This window comes from Oncorhynchus mykiss, chromosome 4, assembly GCF_013265735.2.
Source record: "Oncorhynchus mykiss isolate Arlee chromosome 4, USDA_OmykA_1.1, whole genome shotgun sequence".
In the NCBI taxonomy this organism is placed as follows: Eukaryota; Metazoa; Chordata; class Actinopteri; order Salmoniformes; family Salmonidae; genus Oncorhynchus; species Oncorhynchus mykiss.
Window position 1 is genome coordinate 31,769,981 of NC_048568.1, and position 20,987 is coordinate 31,790,967.

The 20,987-nt window shown below is 43.3% G+C and overlaps 1 protein-coding gene across 4 annotated transcripts in view; it reads right to left on the reverse strand.

Annotated features, from left to right (window-relative positions):
- The window catches only part of LOC110521079 (frizzled-3), a 43,350-nt gene extending 23,016 nt beyond the window's left edge, over window positions 1–20,334 (reverse strand). Inside the window, exons 1-3 of one of the 4 annotated variants that reach the window (XM_036976109.1) lie at window positions 20,207–20,334; window positions 15,885–16,149; window positions 627–823 (exon numbers count right to left, since the gene is read on the reverse strand). In XM_036976109.1, coding sequence (XP_036832004.1) covers window positions 627–823; window positions 15,885–16,097 — 410 coding nt within the window. In that variant the 5' untranslated portion in view covers window positions 16,098–16,149; window positions 20,207–20,334. Of the gene's footprint in view, window positions 1–626; window positions 824–7,271; window positions 7,325–15,884; window positions 16,442–20,206 lie in introns of those variants that run through there. The other 3 variants (XM_036976111.1, XM_036976110.1, XM_036976112.1) reach the window with 3 other exon arrangements.
- Window positions 20,335–20,987: the final 653 nt, after the last annotated feature.

Genomic DNA, 20,987 nt, shown 5'->3' on the forward strand with positions numbered 1-20,987 from the left:
TGAAAATGTAAGTTAATCAGAAGCCACTGCCAGATTTCTGCGCTCAGTTTCTTGCCTTGGCAAATTGTGCTGTTAAGACACTGATGCCCTTTGCTGATGCCCTTTGCAACCACGTATCTATGCAAGAGGTGATCCTCGGCCCTCACTAGAACGAAAACTAAATACAGGCACAGACTGTGTGTGGGAAATGATTTAAGACTGAGACTCCAATACAACCCAACATTGCACAGTTATGTGCATCCTTTCAAACACACCCTTCTCATTAACCTGTGGTGAGTTATTCACAATGTTTGATGAACAAATAAGGTTTTATATGTAAGATGGCTAAATAAAGAGAAATATTATTGATTATTATTATACTATTATTTGTGCCCTGGTTCTATAAGAGCTCTTTGTCACTTCCCACGAGCCGGGTTGTGACAAAAACTCACAGTCATTCTTATGTTTAATAAATGTATTGTATAGTGTGTGTGTGGCAGGCTTACAATGATGGCGAAAAACAACATTTGAGAGTGCGCTGACCCTGGTGCTAGAGGGGGTACGCAGCTGGAGGTTGAATGTTTGAAGGGGTACAGGACTATAAAAAGTTTGGGAACCACTGCCCTAGAGTACAGTAGACTACTAACCTGTTACAGTCCATTTCTTCTGGCCAGGTGACTCCGAACATGTCCATGAGTTTGTAGCAGTCTCCCTTGGCTCTCTGGCAAGGCCGTCGGCAGGGCAGTGTCATGCGTCCGTACTCAGTACACACCGGAGCATATAGGGCACACAGGAACATCCTCAGCTCTGAGGAACACTGCAGGTTCACAATGGGGTGGAAGGGCTAAGAACGGGAAAACACACAGCTGTCAGGAAGTGTATATTAATGCAGTGTTTTGTGTGGGGGGGATTAAAATTGATTTACACAAAATACTCTGTAATGTCAAAGTGGAAGATTCTAACACTTGTAAAAAATAAAAATGCATTTTTTAAATAATATATCTTGATTAGATAAGCATTCAACCCCCTTTGGCAGCGATTACAACTGTGAGTCTTTCTGGGTAAATCTCAAACTCAAACAAATACTTAGGCAGTACAACATATATACCATATACCGGGGTATTTGGAGAAAGCCATGGGATGGTTTTTCAATACCTTCAGTAACATCAAAACTATTTATTTGAAGTGTTTCAATAAATTGTAATATTTGTAGTGACTTGTTAAGTTAATACTTGCAGTCAACTTGTGCAGTGTGTTAGGAGATGTATTTTCATTTCACCTGCCACACTATTTGACATTATGAAGCGTACCGTAGTTCCCAGAACAGTTGAGACAGTGTTCATCATTTCACCTGCCACATTATTTGACATTATGAAGTGTACCGTAGTTCCCAGAACAGTTGAGACAGTGTTCATCATTTCACCTGCCACATTATTTGACATTATGAAGTGTACCGTAGTTCCCAGAACAGTTGAGACAGTGTTCATCATTTCACAAGCCACATTATTTGACATTATGAAGTGTACCGTAGTTCCCAGAACAGTTGAGACAGTGTTCATCATTTCACCTGCCACATTATTTGACATTATGAAGCATACCGTAGTCCCCAGAACAGTTGAGACAGTTTGTTTGTAAATAACACAATGGGAGAAAGCGGGAGCTGGTGAATCCATCATGTTCTATATCTATCAGTGAATCTCTGCTGTGAACATGAGGTGATGACGTTACACTTGTATGTAATTCACTACTAAATGTTTGCCATCAGACATCTTATATCCTGTTTGATAAACAAAGAGGTGTAATGAGTTCTTCTCCCCTCTGCTCTTCCTTCAGAAAAGCACTTTGTTCATTTGCACAATTTCTCTCATTCACTTTCGCTTGTAAATGTCCACACTCACCAAGAATGACATATGGTAGGTAGCCACTAGCTATGCTCGTATAACTTTGAGCTGGATTTGCCAGTTTTTGCAATTAGCTTATGTTGGTTTTTCGCTCATTAGCATTTAGCTGATCTGGCTATTATTTGTGATATTTTTGATAGCATTCTGTTAATAGATGCCCAATGGGCTTTTTATGTGTTTTAAGCGTTCCCGTGTGTGCTATACCGGTAATACCATAAATCCGGTATGACGGTATGAAAATCTGGATAACGCCGAAGTCTACTGGATTGTACAATATTTGACATTCTTCAAGTTGCATATTTTAGAACACAGTTTGAAAGTAGTGAGTATAGCAAAAGAGGGCATTCAGAGTTGCACTCATGGATTAATCAAACTCGCCTTCTTGCCCTCTAAAGCAAGATGCAATTTGATCCATCCTCAAATTGGCTGTTGCTCATTGCTAGACAGCCATTTTCAAGTCTTGCCATAGATTTTCAAGCTGATTTAAGTCAAAACTGTAACTTGGCCACTCAGGAACATTCAGTGTCATCTTGGTAAGCAACTCCAGTGTATATGAATTTCTTTTCTAGTGTCTGTTGGAAAGCAGACTGAAGCAGGTTTGCCTTTTCTTAGCTCTATTCAATTTATTTGAATCTGAAAAAAACTCCCTAGTCCTTGCCAATGACAAGCATACCAATAACAGGGGATCATCATAGCTTTCACCTGGATTCACCTGGTCAGTTTATGTCATGGAAAGAGCAGTTTGTTCACTCAGTGTACAATCATACAGTGTGTGTGAGTTTCTCTGTGTGTATGTCAAACACACTGTGCATCTACCACAGAACATGTTAAACACACAACCTTTCAGCCTTAAAGAGCCACACACAGACAGTCTTCTAGAAGAACAGCAGAACAGTCTTCTAAAGCAGAGTAATATACATGTGCAGCCAAAAGAGCTCAAACAGACAGGAACATCTTGTCGGACATAGTTTGACAACCCTACCCCCTATCCTCATGATACTCCTCCCCCCTTTCTCTCCCCGTCCTCCCTACGCCTGGCGCAATAAGACAGAGGGAGGAGTAGGACAAGCTTGGTAACCCCCCCCCCCCCCCTCCATGCATTCTGGGAGAGAACGGTAGCTAGGCAGCTGCTGTGGGGTATGGCTTTAGTATGCAAATCCCCAGGGGGAGTGAAGAAAGGGCCCCCACCAGCCCCCAAGGAAGGGGAGGAGGACGGGGACAAGACAGGTGCGCTAAATGGAATTTCACTAAAAGAGTCAGAGGGAATACTAGTGGTGAGTATTGGAACAGAACAGAACATGATAGAACAGAACAGGCCAGAACATACCAGAACAGAACAGGCAAGAACATACAGTACCAGAACAGAACAGGCCAGAACAGGATAGAACAGAACAGGTAGGATCAGAATAGGATAGAACAGAACAGGATAGAACAGAACAGGTAGGATCAGAATAGGATAGAACAGAACAGGATAGAACAGAACAGGTAGGATCAGAATAGGATAGAACAGAACAGGTAGGATCAGAATAGGATAGAACAGAACAGGTAAGATCAGAATAGGATAGAACAGAACAGGTAAGATCAGAATAGGATAGAACAGAACAGGTAAAATTAGAATAGGATAGAACAGAACAGGTAAGATCAGAACAGGATAGAACAGAACAGGTAGGATCAGAATAGGATAGAACAGAACAGGTAGGATCAGAATAGGATAGAACAGAACATACCAGAACAGAACAGCCCAAAACATACCAGAACAGAAGAGGCCAGAACATACAGTACCAGAACAGAACAGGCCAGAACAGGATAGAACAGAAAAGGACAGAACATACCAGAACAGAAGAGGCCAGAACAGGATAGAACAGAACAGGTAGGATCAGAATAGGATAGAACAGAACATACCAGAACAGAAGAGGCCAGAACATACCAGAACAGAACAGGTAGGATCAGAATAGGATAGAACAGAACATACCAGAACAGGATAGAACAGAACAGGTAGGATCAGAATAGGATAGAACAGAACATACCAGAACAGAACAGCCCAAAACATACCAGAACAGGTAGGATCAGAATAGGATAGAACAGAACAGGTAGGATCAGAATAGGATAGAACAGAACAGGTAAGATCAGAATAGGATAGAACAGAACAGGATAGAACAGAACAGGTAGGATCAGAATAGGATAGAACAGAACAGGTAGGATCAGAATAGGATAGAACAGAACAGGTAAGATCAGAATAGGATAGAACAGAACAGGATAGAACAGAACAGGATAGAACAGAACAGGATAGAACAGAACAGGTAGGATCAGAATAGGATAGAACAGAACATACCAGAACAGGATAGAACAGAACAGGTAGGATCAGAATAGGATAGAACAGAACAGGTAGGATCAGAATAGGATAGAACAGAACAGGTAAGATCAGAATAGGATAGAACAGAACAGGATAGAACAGAACAGGTAGGATCAGAATAGGATAGAACAGAACATACCAGAACAGAAGAGGCCAGAACAGGATAGAACAGAACAGGTAGGATCAGAATAGGATAGAACAGAACATACCAGAACAGAACAGCCCAAAACATACCAGAACAGGTAGGATCAGAATAGGATAGAACAGAACAGGATAGAACAGAACAGGATAGAACAGAACAGGATAGAACAGAACAGGATAGAACAGAACAGGTAGGATCAGAATAGGATAGAACAGAACATACCAGAACAGAACAGCCCAAAACATACCAGAACAGAACAGGCCAGAACATACAGTACCAGAACAGAACAGGCCAGAACAGGATAGAACAGAACAGGTAGGATCAGAATAGGATAGAACAGAACAGGTAGGATCAGAATAGGATAGAACAGAACAGGTAAGATCAGAATAGGATAGAACAGAACAGGTAAGATTAGAATAGGATAGAACAGAACAGGTAAGATTAGAATAGGATAGAACAGAACAGGTAAGATTAGAACAGGATAGAACAGAACAGGTAAAATTAGAATAGGATAGAACAGAACAGGTAAAATTACAATAGGATAGAACAGAACAGGTAAAATTAGAATAGGATAGAACAGAACAGGTAAGATCAGAATAGGATAGAACAGAACAGGTAAGATCAGAATAGGATAGAACAGAACAGGTAAGATCAGAATAGGATAGAACAGAACAGGTAAAATTAGAATAGGATAGAACAGAACAGGTAAGATTAGAATAGGATAGAACAGAACAGGTAAGATTAGAATAGGATAGAACAGAACAGGTAAGATTAGAACAGGATAGAACAGAACAGGTAAAATTAGAATAGGATAGAACAGAACAGGTAAAATTACAATAGGATAGAACAGAACAGGTAAAATTAGAATAGGATAGAACAGAACAGGTAAGATTAGAATAGGATAGGATAGAACAGAACAGGTAAAATTAGAATAGGATAGAACAGAACAGGTAAGATTAGAATAGGATAGAACAGAACAGAACAGGTAAGATTAGAATAGGATAGAACAGAACAGGTAAAATTAGAATAGGATAGAACAGAACAGGTAAAATTAGAATATGATAGAACAGAACAGGTAAGATTAGAATAGGATAGAACAGAACAGGTAAAATTAGAATAGGATAGAACAGAACAGGTAAAATTAGAATAGGATAGAACAGAACAGGTAAAATTAGAATAGGATAGAACAGAACAGGTAAAATTAGAATAGGATAGAACAGAACAGGTAAAATTAGAATAGGATAGAACAGAACAGGTAAAATTAGAATAGGATAGAACAGAACAGGTAAGATTAGAATAGGATAGAACAGAACAGGTAAAATTAGAATAGGATAGAACAGAACAGGTAAGATTAGAATAGGATAGAACAGAACAGGTAAGATTAGAACAGGATAGAACAGAACAGGTAAGATTAGAATAGGATAGAACAGGTAAGATTAGAATAGGATAGAACAGAACAGGTAAGATTAGAATAGGATAGAACAGAACAGGTAAAATTAGAATAGGATAGAACAGAACAGGTAAGATTAGAATAGGATAGAACAGAACAGAACAGGTAAGATTAGAATAGGATAGAACAGAACAGAACAGGTAAGATTAGAATAGGATAGAACACAACAGGTAAGATTAGAATAGGATAGAACAGAACAGGTAAGATTAGAACAGGTAAGAACAGGCCAGAATAGGTCAGAACAGAACAGGACAGGCAAGGTCAGAACAGGATAGAACAGAACAGGCTTCGTTTTCAGTGGATATCTTAAATGTATAAGGACAACGGGTGTATAAGAGACTGTGGGTATAGATTGTGGAAAAGACTAAGACCGCCATACATTTCTCAATTTCATCCTCCAACGACGTCATTAATTAATCCATAACAAAGACCAACTCATTATGGTAAGGATCAGGCTGCCACATCTTGTATTTGATAGTTAATTAGCTATCAACCGCTAACGTTAAAATGTTAAGCACAACAACCACAGACCGTTTGACATGGATGGATGGATGGATGGATCTCTCTCTCTCTCTCTCTCTCTCTCTCTCTCTCTCTCTCTCTCTCTCTCTCTCTCTCTCTCTCTCTCTCTCTCTCTCTCTCTCTCTCTCTCTCTCTCTCTCTCTCTCTCTCTCTCTCTCTCTCTCTCTCTCTCTCTCTCTCTCTCTCTCTCTCGCTCTCTCTCTCTCTCTCTCTCTCTCTCTCTCTCTCTCTCTCTCTCTCTCTCTCTCTCTCTCTCTCTCTCTCTCTCTCTCTCTCTCTCTCTCTCTCTCTCTCTCGTCACGTCACGTTTAGTTATCTCAGGACGTGAATTCCTGGAGGAGACTCTCTCTCCCTGGTCATGCAGAAAGAGACACAGAGAGAACAAAGAATTTCACATGGCGAACTCTTTAAAGGAGGGTATGACGAGTGTGTTTCATTTGGTGACCTTAGAGAGGACAGGAAACACACATAACTATATCTCTGAATATATACATTTCTCAATTATGGGGTTTGAATCTAATTCTTGTATAAAATGAGTAAAGATTAAACTATTCGTGAAATGGTGTAAAATGGTGTTAAACCTTTAATGTGAAAGAATTGTATTTCCTTTAAAGTTTAACGAAGTCATTGGCCCGCCCCCATGAGCACAGACATGATCTGGCGTCATGGAACCACCTTTTCTACTGTCACGAATAAAACCCCCTCCTGAGGAAATCCTCTTCATACTAAACAAACCCACAGCGTGTGCTGTGAATGGTTCAACTCTGAGACTATCCATCCCTACAGAATAAGAGCAAATCTTAGATACTAATTACTAGTCTGCAGCTAGAAATGATGTCAACCTGGGATGCGAAGACTGACAACCACCGAAACATCTATCTATGAGAACATTTCTGAATGGTACTCTGAAGTACCCATTCTAACCACAAAAGACTTTGATCTTCTGGGAAGCAGAGAGAGAGAGACGCTCGGACGAATTCTCCAACAGACAGACAGACGATTCCAACAGAGATCACGATGACACACTGGGCGGAAATATATATTGATTGCAATTAATTCCCGAAAGAGTGAGCGTTCATGTGCAAAGGATTAGCATTTCAATTCATGTAATTATCAACTGTGTAGTGACTCCTGTCTTTCCCGCCCTCTTCAGTCCACACCCACTTCCATTTGTCCACCAAGCCATCATATCAGCTTAGCCCACTAGGGAACCTCCCCTGTCATTTCCTTTAACCATAACTGCTGTTTGTTATGCATTTCTGTGATTATTTAGTTAGTTAGGAAATAAATGATTAAGACAATTGGTGTACAGGTGATTCATAGTAAAGGCTGGGTTCGTGCAGATAACCAACAATTTACGACATTTGGAATGAGAATAATGTGAGGTAAAGAATAATTCATTAATTAGAAGACTAATTGATCAGATATTAAAATATCTGAAGAGTTATATTAGGAAAATTATAACTTTGTAATCTGAAAATTGTAACTTTGTAATTTTCCTTGGTGCCCCAACTTCCTAGTTTAATCATGTAATTATATTTACAGAGAATTGATTTAATAAAATAACAGTCTTCACTTTAATGATGCCAAAGACACAACAATTGTTTTGGGTCATGAGAAATGTGATTTATTAAACAACGGGAAGTTGTGTGACTAAACATAACCTATATTAACATAACCTATATTAACATAACCTATATTAACATAACCTATAACATTTTTTAAATTAACCTACAGTTGAAGTCGGAGGTATACATACACCTTAGCCAAATACATTTAAACTCAGTTTTTAACTACACGCATTTCAACTTCACCTATATTAACTTCACCTATAGTAACATAAACTATATTAACATAACCTATTTCAACTTAACCAATAACCTATATTAACTTAACCTATCATTTTTATTAACTTAACCTTAATTAACTTAACCTATAATAACATAACCTTTATAAACTTCACCTATATAAACTAAACAGCTCTCTATGGTCAGGGCGTGACAATAACCTATATTAACTTAACCTATCATTTTTATTAACTTAACCTTAATTAACTTAACCTATAATAACATAACCTTTATAAACTTCACCTATATAAACTAAACAGCTCTCTATGGTCAGGGCGTGACAATAACCTATATTAACTTAACCTATCATTTTTATTAACTTAACCTTAATTAACTTAACCTATAATAACATAACCTTTATAAACTTCACCTATATAAACTAAACAGCTCTCTATGGTCAGGGCGTGACAATAACCTATATTAACTTAACCTATCATTTTTATTAACTTAACCTTAATTAACTTAACCTATAATAACATAACCTTTATAAACTTCACCTATATAAACTAAACAGCTCTCTATGGTCAGGGCGTGACAATAACCTATATTAACTTAACCTATCATTTTTATTAACTTAACCTTAATTAACTTAACCTATAATAACATAACCTTTATAAACTTCACCTATATAAACTAAACAGCTCTCTATGGTCAGGGCGTGACAATAACCTATATTACCGTAACCTATATTAACTTAACCTATATTAACTTAACCTATATTAACAGACACACACGCACACACTCATGCTTGCACACACACACACAAACCTACTCTTCCTATGACTAAGATAGGAAGCACATCCACCAGTCATTCATCATCACCATAGCTTAGCCTACATACTGTATTACACCAGACATTCATCATGATGTATAAATGTAGCTCCAGTAGACAGGATCTCATTTCTGTTCAGTCTGGGCTGCCTCCCAGACGCCTGGCTCTATTTAAAGGGATTAGGATCACTGTTTGGCTTGCCGATTCCCACACAAAGCAACCACATCACATTTACATCCAGACAGCTTATGTAAATGCCTTGTACATATCAAATGCAATATTTCTGCTTTCAGATTTTCTATCCACCATGACATAAAGGTGGTGACGTTGATGTGTCATTTTATTATGGTTTAGTGACTGTTGGAACATGAGGCTGGACAAAATAATGAATTAATTCAACCCTCACATACAGTTTTTGAGTGTAGAAATGCTGTTGTTTTGTGTGCTTCACAGCAAGTCGCACTCGCCTGGAAAAAAATATTTTACTGCATTAAATTGGAATATCAAATGCCATACGCCCTCATCACCAGGGAAAGGACATTATTTTGTGTAGGCTTGATCACTTTCTGCTGTATCTGTACTAGTCTGGTTTATTCTGTTGTTTCTGTGTCTTTCAGTAGACTGGTTCACGTACACACCTGTCAACAACATATCCATCAACCTTTCAAATCAATCATGTCTGACTGTAAAGGGGGAAGAACAACAGATTTCGTGGAAAATCTGCAAAAAAAAAATGTAATTTCCAATTTAGCAGACATACAGTATGTACTGTATGTACTGAATGCATTCTCTGCGAATGCGTGAACATTGCCTTTAAATTTCAATCGCACTATAGTCCGTTACTTCAGCAATACGGGTTGAATCCAAACATTAGAGCGTATTATAGGATCTCTATGGGAATAAGTTCCTTTATAGTGACCAATCTGTCTGTTCCACCAACCCGGCAGCATTCCTTTTCATTAAACCAACATGACACACCTGGCATCTTCTTCCTAATCAAACCTTATAGATCAAGCCAGCAGGCAAAAACATCATCCACATTTATCTGCTCTGTATAGAATAGAACAGGGTACCAGTCTCCAGTCCGGTGACATGCATTAACCCAGTCCTGTTATGGTGTGTTACACACACAGACAGTCAGGACAGAAACAGGACAGAAAGAGACAGAGACAGGACAGACACAGACAGACAGACAGACAGACAGACAGACAGACAGACAGACAGACAGACAGACACAGGACACACACAGACAGACAGGACAGACAGACAGACAGACAGACAGGACAGAGACAGGACAGAGACAGACAGACCAGACAGACAGGACATACAGATACAGGACAGACAGAGACAGGACAGACTGACAGAGACATACAGAGACAGGACAGAGACAGAGACAGACAGGACAGACCGATGCAGGACTAGACAGAGACAGGCAGGACAGACCGATGCAGGACTAGACAGAGACAGGCAGGACAGACAGATACAGGACAGACAGGACAGACAACACATACAGAGACAGGACAGACAGGACACAGACAGACAGAACAGAGACAGGACAGAGGCAGACAGACAGGACATACAGAGACAGGACAGACAGACAGGACATACAGAGACAGGACAGACAGAGACATACAGAGACAGACAGGACGAACAGATAAAGGACACACACAGACAGACAGACAGACTCTCTCTCCCTCCCTCTTCATCCTCTCATCTCTCTCGCCCTCCCTCTTCCTTCTCTTTCCCTCCCTCTTCCTCCTCTCTCCCTATCTCCTCTCTCTCCATCCCTCGCTCTTCCTCCTCCTCTGCTCCTTCCTTCCTTTTCCCGTCTCTGCTCAATTCTCTACATTACTACCCTAACTGCCATGGCAACGGCTGATGCACCAACGGATGGAGGGACTAGTTTAAGGATGGGCCATGGTGTATTCAGCAGAGGTCAGAGGGCAGCGAGCGGGGACCACCTCCTGAAAGCCTGCTCCTTTGTTAAAAACACAATTGGGACCCGTTTCCCAGGCAACCATGCAGTGTATCTCAAATGGGGGAAGGGGAGGGAGTGACAGACAAAAGACTGAGATATGGAAGAGGAGAGAGAGGGATAGGCAACCTCCTCCTTCAGATAGCCAGCCATGTCCTTCACATAACTGTTAAAAAAACACACACACACAAGTTGTTGTTTGGCGGTAGCCTACGTTCAAATATGACATTTGTAATGTCTTTATTCTTTTGGAATTGTAATGTTTACTGTACATTTGTATTGTTTATTTCACTTTTGTTTATTATCTAGTTCACTTGCTTTGTTAATGTTAACCTATGTTTCCCATGCCAATAAAGCCCTACTAGCTATGTGCACACTGTGCATGTCTGTCTGATGGTCATCAGACACCACAGTCAGCCTTTTCCATGGATTCACAACGAATGGGTGGAGTACCTCTTATATACGACCGTAAACCTTATCTGTAGAGGATACAAATGTATGTCAAATAAGAGCATAAGGGTATTAAATGGGAATGAAAATAATTAATAATTATATTAAACCATTTTTTGTTCATTATTGCTACATGGCCGTTTCATAAATACAGAGAGTATTATATTCAGTCACCTGTACTGTATATTCCACCAAACATTCAATAATCTAATGGTAAAAGCTAGCCAATACAAGACAAACAGAAAACTAGAATCAGCCACCATCCATCCCTATGGCCCCCATACTAGATGGTTATACCACCAACAGCTGGGTTGCAGGCATTGGCTCACTTAGTTGGGTTGTTGATGCTGGGTTATTGACTTATGACCCAGCAGGTCAGCTCAGAAGACTGGAAACAGCTTAGTAGAGGCATGGCTTTCATATAGTTTGTTTTGGCCACCTGTGAGAGTAAATGTCATTCCGGTTCATCTGTTCTGTTGTATTGATATCACATGTAAAGGTTGAACACTGAAACTTTTGTAGCTTTAATGAGTCTTACACAAGTGTATGAGTTGGGGCCTAGTGGTTAGAGCGGTGGGCCAGTAACCAAAAGGTTGCTGGATCGAATCCCAGAGCTGACAAGGTAAAAATCTGTAATTCTGCCCCTGAACAAGGCAGTTAACCCAATGTTCCCCGGACACCGTGGATGTCGATTAAGGCAACCCCCTGCACCTCTCTGATTCAGAGGGGCTGGGTTAAATACGGAAGACACATCTCAGTTGAAGGCATTCAGTAGGACAACTGACTAGGTCTCCCCCTTTCCCCAAGAGCCTATATATATCCCAATATTGGGATAGTTACCACTTTGTTACAATATGTAAATAATAATTATATTCATTTTATATTAAAATATGTAACTTGCACAAATAATCAAGGAAGATGTCAATTTGCAGTGGACAAACATAACATTATGAACTCTGACATTTTGCCAAAATAAGTGATCTGAAAGCCTCGCCCCTAATAGAACATGCCTCCTGGAAATAACCTGTGGATTACATCTAAAAAGACCCAGATGCTGGGTCAGCCCCACATGAAAGTGAATAAAAACACAACTGATGGTTAAAGTAACCTATGTTGAGTAATCCAAACAACATGTTGGGTTATTTACGCATGTGTTCTGGCCAATATTTACCCAGCGCTGGGTTACCCAATAACCCAAATTGGGTTGTTTTTAACCCAACATTTTTTTAGAATGCATGTTTACATCAGTATGTTATCTATCTCCTTTCTCTGTTCTACCCATGACAGTCAGATCTATCTACCAGACACAGACACAGACAGACAGACAGAGAGACAGACAGACAGTTTATTTTGAGAGATACCTTTTGGTCCAAAATGATCAGCTACCGAAGAGCCAAAAACCGAAAGGCAAAATGAAAGACACTATACTTGAGGATGGTTTATTAAATGAGGGTTGGGGGCTGTAGACGCTGAGTGTTCTCCTCCAGAGACAAGTGCTAGTAAGTGATGGTACTAATGTCCCAGCCATGAAGGTTTTTAAGGAAATACCACTTCAGAGGGGTTTCTTTCCAGACTAGGGCACATTTAGAGCAGAGGGTAGTTACATAATCTCTCTCTCTCTCTCTCTCTCTCTCTCTCTCTCTCTCTCTCTCTCTCTCTCTCTCTCTCTCTCTCTCTCTCTCTCTCTCTCTCTCTCTCTCTCTCTCTCTCTCTCTCTCTCTCTCTCTCTCTCTCTCTCTCTCTCTCTCTCTCTCTCTCTCTCTCTCTCTCTCTCTCTCTCTCTCTCTCTCTCTCTCTCTCTCTCGAATAGGAACAGACGGGCGGGCAGGGAGAGATGGGTAGTGGTGGAGAGTTGGGTTGGGGGGCATGGGGAATTGGGTGGATGGATCAAGTGGATGTATCCGATGGATGGATCAGATCGATGGACGTATGGGTGGATAGATTGATGGATGGGGGGGGGGGGGGGGATGTATGGATGGATCAGATCGATGGACGTATGGGTGGATAGATGGATCAGATGGATAGATTGATGGATGGGGGGGTGTATGGATGGATCAGATGGGTGGATGGATTAGATGGGGAATGGATGGATGGATCAGATGGATCAGATGAATGGATGGATGGATGATGGATGGGGGGGATAGTAAGGCAAGGAAGCCGGTTTATAGTCTTTAAAGCATATATGACTTGAAATCGTCTCTAGTTGCTGTTGGCCTGTCTGTCACAACAGAAACAGCATGATGCTGTTGGCCTGTCTGTCACAACAGAAACAGCAGGTTGCTGTTGGCCTGTCTGTCACAACAGAAACAGCAGGTTGCTGTTGGCCTGTCTGTCACAACAGACACAGCAGGTTGCTGTTGGCCTGTCTGTCACAACAGAAACAGCAGGTTGCTGTTGGCCTGTCTGTCACAACAGAAACAGCAGGATGCTGTTGGCCTGTCTGTCACAACATAAACAGCAGGATGCCGTTGGCCTGTCTGTCACAACAGAAACAGCAGGATGCTGTTGGCCTGTCTGTCACAACAGAAACAGCAGGATGCTGTTGGCCTGTCTGTCACAACAGAAACAGCAGGATGCCGTTGGCCTGTCTGTCACAACAGAAACAGCAGGATGCTGTTGGCCTGTCTGTCACAACAGAAACAGCAGGATGCTGTTGGCCTGTCTGTCACAACAGAAACAGCAGGATGCTGTTGGCCTGTCTGTCACAACAGAAACAGCAGGATGCTGTTGGCCTGTCTGTCACAACAGAAACAGCAGGATGCTGTTGGCCTGTCTGTCACAACAGAAACAGCAGGATGCTGTTGGCCTGTCTGTCACAACAGAAACAGCAGGATGCTGTTGGCCTGTCTGTCACAACAGAAACAGCAGGATGCTGTTGGCCTGTCTGTCACAACAGAAACAGCAGGATGCTGTTGGCCTGTCTGTCACAACAGAAACAGCAGGTTGCTGTTGGCCTGTCTGTCACAACAGAAACAGCAGGTTGCTGTTGGCCTGTCTGTCACAACAGAAACAGCAGGTTGCTGTTGGCCTGTCTGTCACAACAGAAACAGCAGGATGCCGTTGGCCTGTCTGTCACAACAGAAACAGCAGGATGCTGTTGGCCTGTCTGTCACAACAGAAACAGCAGGTTGCTGTTGGCCTGTCTGTCACAACAGAAACAGCAGGATGCCGTTGGCCTGTCTGTCACAACAGAAACAGCAGGTTGCTGTTGGCCTGTCTGTCACAACAGAAACAGCAGGATGCTGTTGGCCTGTCTGTCACAACAGAAACAGCAGGATGCTGTTGGCCTGTCTGTCACAACAGAAACAGCAGGATGCTGTTGGTCTGTCTGTCACAACAGAAACAGCAGGATGCCGTTGGCCTGTCTGTCACAACAGAAACAGCAGGATGCCGTTGGCCTGTCTGTCACAACAGAAACAGCAGGATGCCGTTGGCCTGTCTGTCACAACAGAAACAGCAGGATGCCGTTGGCCTGTCTGTCACAACAGAAACAGCAGGATGCCGTTGGCCTGTCTGTCACAACAGAAACAGCAGGATGCCGTTGGCCTGTCTGTCACAACAGAAACAGCAGGATGCTGTTGGCCTGTCTGTCACAACAGAAACAGCAGGATGCTGTTGGCCTGTCTGTCACAACAGAAACAGCAGGATGCCGTTGGCCTGTCTGTCACAACAGAAACAGCAGGATGCCGTTGGCCTGTCTGTCACAACAGAAACAGCAGGATGCCGTTGGCCTGTCTGTCACAACAGAAACAGCAGGATGCCGTTGGCCTGTCTGTCACAACAGAAACAGCAGGATGCTGTTGGCCTGTCTGTCACAACAGAAACAGCAGGTTGCTGTTGGCCTGTCTGTCACAACAGAAACAGCAGGTTGCTAAGAGGAACCATTTAAATCTGCAGCAGACTGCTAGACCAGCACGCAATTCACTTCACAGCCTCACTTAATAGTTGATGGTTTTAAAAATGGTCTCAAAAGAAATGTTAAAAGTGAATTCATCCCATAATGTTTTGGTAATACGTTCTCAGTGCCCTGGGTTAGAGGAGTCGACTGAACGTAGGCTACCGCTTTGACATTATCAACAATGGTTACCCATGCCAGCACTGTCTGCTACTGTTACCATGTCCATGGGGCAGACAGACAGACCACTGAGTCTGGCACAGATAAGGACAGTACAGTTACAGTCTCTTCAGCCAGACACACAGTACTCCTCAAGCACTTGATAAACCCCAGCAGCAATAATCTTACTATCCCAACTAAATGCCTGAAATTAGAGAGAGAGAGACAGAGACAGAGACAGAGACAGAGACAGAGAGAGAGAGAGAGAGAGAGAGAGAGAGAGAGAGAGAGAGAGACAGAGAGAGAGAGAGAGAGAGAGAGACAGAGAGAGAGAGAGAGAGAGAGAGAGAGAGAGAGAGAGAGAGAGAGAGAGAGAGAGAGAGAGAGAGAGAGAGAGAGACAGAGACAGAGAGATGAAAAACAGCGAGTCAGTGTTTACCTCCATAGCGAGCGCGGCGGTCTGCTGGTCGTAGTGGTTGAGGTGGTTGGGCATGAAGGTGGAGTTATAGGGCAGCCCCTGACACAGACGCAGGGTGATAGGTTCACAGGTGAACATGCTGTGGCTCCCGGCTGCAGACTCCATGGGGATGGCCTCCACCACCACCGCTGGAGGCATCAGCATGGACAAACACAGCACCCACAGCAGCTCCATGGTCCCCGCAGGCTGGTGCACGGACAGGGACAGGTTCAGGGAAGAACCCAGGCTGCGGACAGGGACAGGGTTAGGGAAGAAGCCAGGCTGCGGACAGGGACAGGGTCAGGGAAGAACCCAGGCTGCGGACAGGGTTAGGGAAGAAGCCAGGCTGCGGACAGGGACAGGTTCAGGGAAGAACCCAGGCTGCGGACAGGGACAGGGTTAGGGAAGAACCCAGGCTGCGGACAGGGACAGGTTCAGGGAAGAACCCAGGCTGCGGACAGGGACAGGGTTAGGGAAGAACCCAGGCTGCGGACAGGGACAGGGTTAGGGAAGAACCCAGGCTGCGGACAGGGACAGGGTTAGGGTTAGGGAAGAAGCCAGGCTGCGGACAGGGACAGGGTCAGGGTTAGGGAAGAAGCCAGGCTGCGGACAGGGACAGGGACAGGGTTAGGGAAGAACCCAGGCTGCGGACAGGGACAGGGTTAGGGAAGAAGCCAGGCTGCGGACAGGGACAGGTTCAGGGAAGAACCCAGGCTGCGGACAGGGACAGGGTTAGGGAAGAACCCAGGCTGCGGACAGGGACAGGGTCAGGGAAGAAGCCAGGCTGCGGACAGGGACAGGTTCAGGGAAGAACCCAGGCTGCGGACAGGGACAGGGTTAGGGAAGAACCCAGGCTGCGGACAGGGACAGGGTTAGGGAAGAAGCCAGGCTGCGGACAGGGACAGGTTCAGGGAAGAACCCAGGCTGCGGACAGGGACAGGGTTAGGGAAGAAGCCAGGCTGCGGACAGGGACAGGGACAGGGTTAGGGAAGAACCCAGGCTGCGGACAGGGACAGGGTCAGGGAAGAACCCAGGCTGCGGACAGGGACAGGTTCAGGGAAGAACCCAGGCTGCGGACAGGGACAGGGTTAGGGAAGAACCCAGGCTGCGGACAGAGACAGGGTCAGGGAAGAAGCCAGGCTGCGGACAGGGACAGGGACAGGGTTAGGGAAGAACCCAGGCTGCGGACAGGGACAGGGTCAGGGTTAGGGAAGAACCCAGGCTGCGGACAGGGACAGGGTTAGGGAAGAAGCCAGGCTGCGGACAGGGACAGGTTCAGGGAAGAACCCAGGCTGCGGACAGGGACAGGGTTAGGGAAGAACCCAGGCTGCGGACAGGGACAGGGTCAGGGAAGAAGCCAGGCTGCGGACAGGGACAGGTTCAGGGAAGAACCCAGGCTGCGGACAGGGACAGGGTTAGGGAAGAACCCAGGCTGCGGACAGGGACAGGGTTAGGGAAGAAGCCAGGCTGCGGACAGGGACAGGTTCAGGGAAGAACCCAGGCTGCGGACAGGGACAGGGTTAGGGAAGAAGCCAGGCTGCGGACAGGGACAGGGACAGGGTTAGGGAAGAACCCAGGCTGCGGACAGGGACAGGGTCAGGGAAGAACCCAGGCTGCGGACAGGGACAGGTTCAGGGAAGAACCCAGGCTGCGGACAGGGACAGGGTTAGGGAAGAACCCAGGCTGCGGACAGAGACAGGGTCAGGGAAGAAGCCAGGCTGCGGACAGGGACAGGGACAGGGTTAGGGAAGAACCCAGGCTGCGGACAGGGACAGGGTCAGGGAAGAACCCAGGCTGCGGACAGGGACAGGGTTAGGGAAGAACCCAGGCTGCGGACAGGGACAGGCTGAATCATCAGCCTCATTCACAAAGCAGTAGGTCTGTGATGGAGAGCAAAGGGTTGGGATACAGGTAAGTGGCGATCAGGGGAGAGACTGGCCCTGTTCCTGGTCTCAGAGTGTACCAGTCTGTGTGTGTAAAATGATGGCTGCCATGGCTGAGGCTGATTGTCTCTTGAATCATAGGATCTTCATCACCTGAGCATGAGGCCTGGCTTTGGGTTGTCTGACCACAGGAGTCCCCTTCTCACCACATACACAGGTTATAAACAATGATTTAGGTCAGAGAGTGGATCCCTGCAATAGGTGTTGATGTCAAGGGATCTGAGGCAAAAATAGGCAGAAACGATTAAGTACATTGTAGCCTGAATAATACCTGATTGCAAATGTCAATAACTGCACTCGATCTGACTAAAATTAATTTGACATCTTTGCTCAATATTTTAAGGGGCTCTTTAGAAAAAATTATCCATTATTTTCCTTTCATGACAATTAGAATATGGTATGTGGATATGGAATAAATTAATTAGTAAAATTTGTACACTAATTATATCTATGTAGTAACAGTAGGCTACCATCATAGTCAGTGCTTTACTTGGGCAGGAGCTGTCCGGAGCGCCATACCAGCACTTCACAGTTTTGGGGAATTGTGTACCAGCTACTCTATAAAACAAAGTAGATTATCGACGGCCCAGATTTACAGACTGAGGTTTATTAAAGCAGAATGAAGGCGGGATATGCATTAAAGAGCAATGGAGAGTGGGCATTAATTTCCTGATTATGCTTTGTTCAAGTTTATTTGCAGCTAATCTGTGAATCTCTTTGCTAACTTGAATGCGCATGATTCGCTTTCCAAACTGTCAAATGACGGGTTGTAAGGTCCTGAAAAGATGATGGAAATGTGTTTAAAATATTTTTGTTAATGAAATTCATGAAGGAATAGAATTTTAATATTATCAATCATTTAAAAATCTACATATCAGCCATTATCGAAATGACCCTTTAGTGATTGTGTGTGTGTGTGTGTGTGTCAGTGCGACTGGGCCGTTGCCCAAGGAGAGAGAGCGCGACATTTCAGCAGCACGTATAAAATAATGACAGACAACTAGATAGCCAATTCAAAACAGAACTTGTAGTCGTTGTCACGCTAGTTAACCATAGCTAACTAAGCATTCATGTGGTTGTCGCCTTTCCACTGGCACTAAATATAACTGCACCATTGGAAAGCCATGATTCACCTCTATTAAACAGTAGCCATGTCATTACGAAAAAGTACAAAATATTCTAATACACGAATTGACAAATAACTTGCTGTGCATAGATCTCCCCTGAAACTTATATTTGAGCCTTATATATAAACATGTCTAGTTAGATACCTTGCTTTGAAGTAGCCTATCTTATCCATTTGATCCCTGATTCATTGAATGAGGGAATTATTTTATAAAGACAAAAGTATTTGGTTCTAATGTTGAAATGTTGTATATCAAGGGTGTCAACCATCCTCCAGGATAGCTCATGTGTGTGCAGCCCAAACATCAACCGCTCAACAGGACCTCACATGGATGCGGAGGACCTTGATAAGCAGACGTGGGTGTTTCAGGGTTGGATCAAAAGACAAAACTACATGGGATTATACACAGCAGCCTACCAGTGTCAATAATGCTTACGTGTTCGTGTAGGCTATAATGATAGTCATGAACATTTGGTTAAAAGTAATGGAAAATGTGTATGAACCGTTAACAGTGAATGATCAGAGGTCTCTATCATAATTTAATTTGTGAACTTCAGTGAACATTGTCTAATGGACCGACATCGAAAAAGACAGCAGCACTTCTAATAACACAGTTATAGCACAGAAATGTGCATTATATCTTGTCTCTGTAAATATGCACACACCCTGTAGGAAGATAATTCTTCCCAAAAGCTCTTTTCCACAGCATTCTTCACTACCGCTACCATGCCATTATTACTAAAGAACAGCGTGCACTTTCAAATATGTAAGGAAGATGACCAAAATGTTGACACAATATGTGATATGAAAAAAATGTATATACCGGTAGTGTAGTCAAATTACCGTGCGTAATAGCATTTACTCACGCCTTCGGCTGGCTTTTTGTGCATAACATGCTTAGAACAATGTTACAAAACTACCGGTAGACACAACAGTAACGACATAAAAGTGTAGTAGTTATTATTTGTCCAATCCAGCTGGCCACTCCACCGACCAGTAATGGCCAAACCAATGTTATCCATTCCGACAAATAAAATGTAGCAGAACAAAAAGATGACGGTTGAGCTTTTTAGTCTCAACTGATGTTTAATATATGAAGGCTAGTCTACATAAACGTATTCCGATGGTAAATTGTTAGTGCCATCCCGACAGCGGCAATAAGTAATAATAATGTGTTTTCAATAAACATACAATATTTAGGCGAGTGACAGAAAACATAATCAAATAAGATTTACCTTTCTGTCGGCAGTTTTTTCTCTACGTGTAGGGGTTTGCGCCACTCACGGAGCCGGTAACAATGAGTGAATAGCCCACTCCTCTCCTCCTCTCCTATCGGTTTACGAATGTGATAATGTTATCGAAGAGCGAGAGCGCGCATTAAACGCGGACGCGCCAATTGAAACCAAAGCCTTTTCTATCTTGCAGTAGTTGTCTGTAGCCCTATGAATATGTTCTAATATTTACCTCAGCCTACTGACAACAAAATACAATTTCAGTTTTGAAATTACAAATTTACTTTTTGTATTCGTTTTACACATTTGTGTGACCCACTGAAGGCCTACCTGGAATACAATAACAACTATGTGGATAACATATTTCTCTATTTTTTACGTTTTTATTTTATTCCAGGAAGAGGCCTTTAGTGGGGCACACACACGTGTAAATAGTATATTAGTAAATAGTATATTACTTCATATTGCAACACGAAGCACATGCATGCGGCTCCTTGTGTGTGAGTGTGTGTGGATTGTAGGTCGGTGGCAACAGCGCCACCCTTGTGTGTCAAGCGGTGTTTGTGCCGCTCATGTCGTTGCTCTTGACGACGCAAAGCAGCGACAGTGAGAGGATTTATAGAGAGGGGAGGTGAACCCTAGGCAGGGACTTCGCCATGGATTTTGGGCCTTATGAAAAGATATCACATTGGGCCCCCACCACCACAGGCCACACCAACCCTGCGCAATTGCTGTAACCACACACCTCCAGAACCCAATCGACCCATTCAAAGCTTTAAATAAC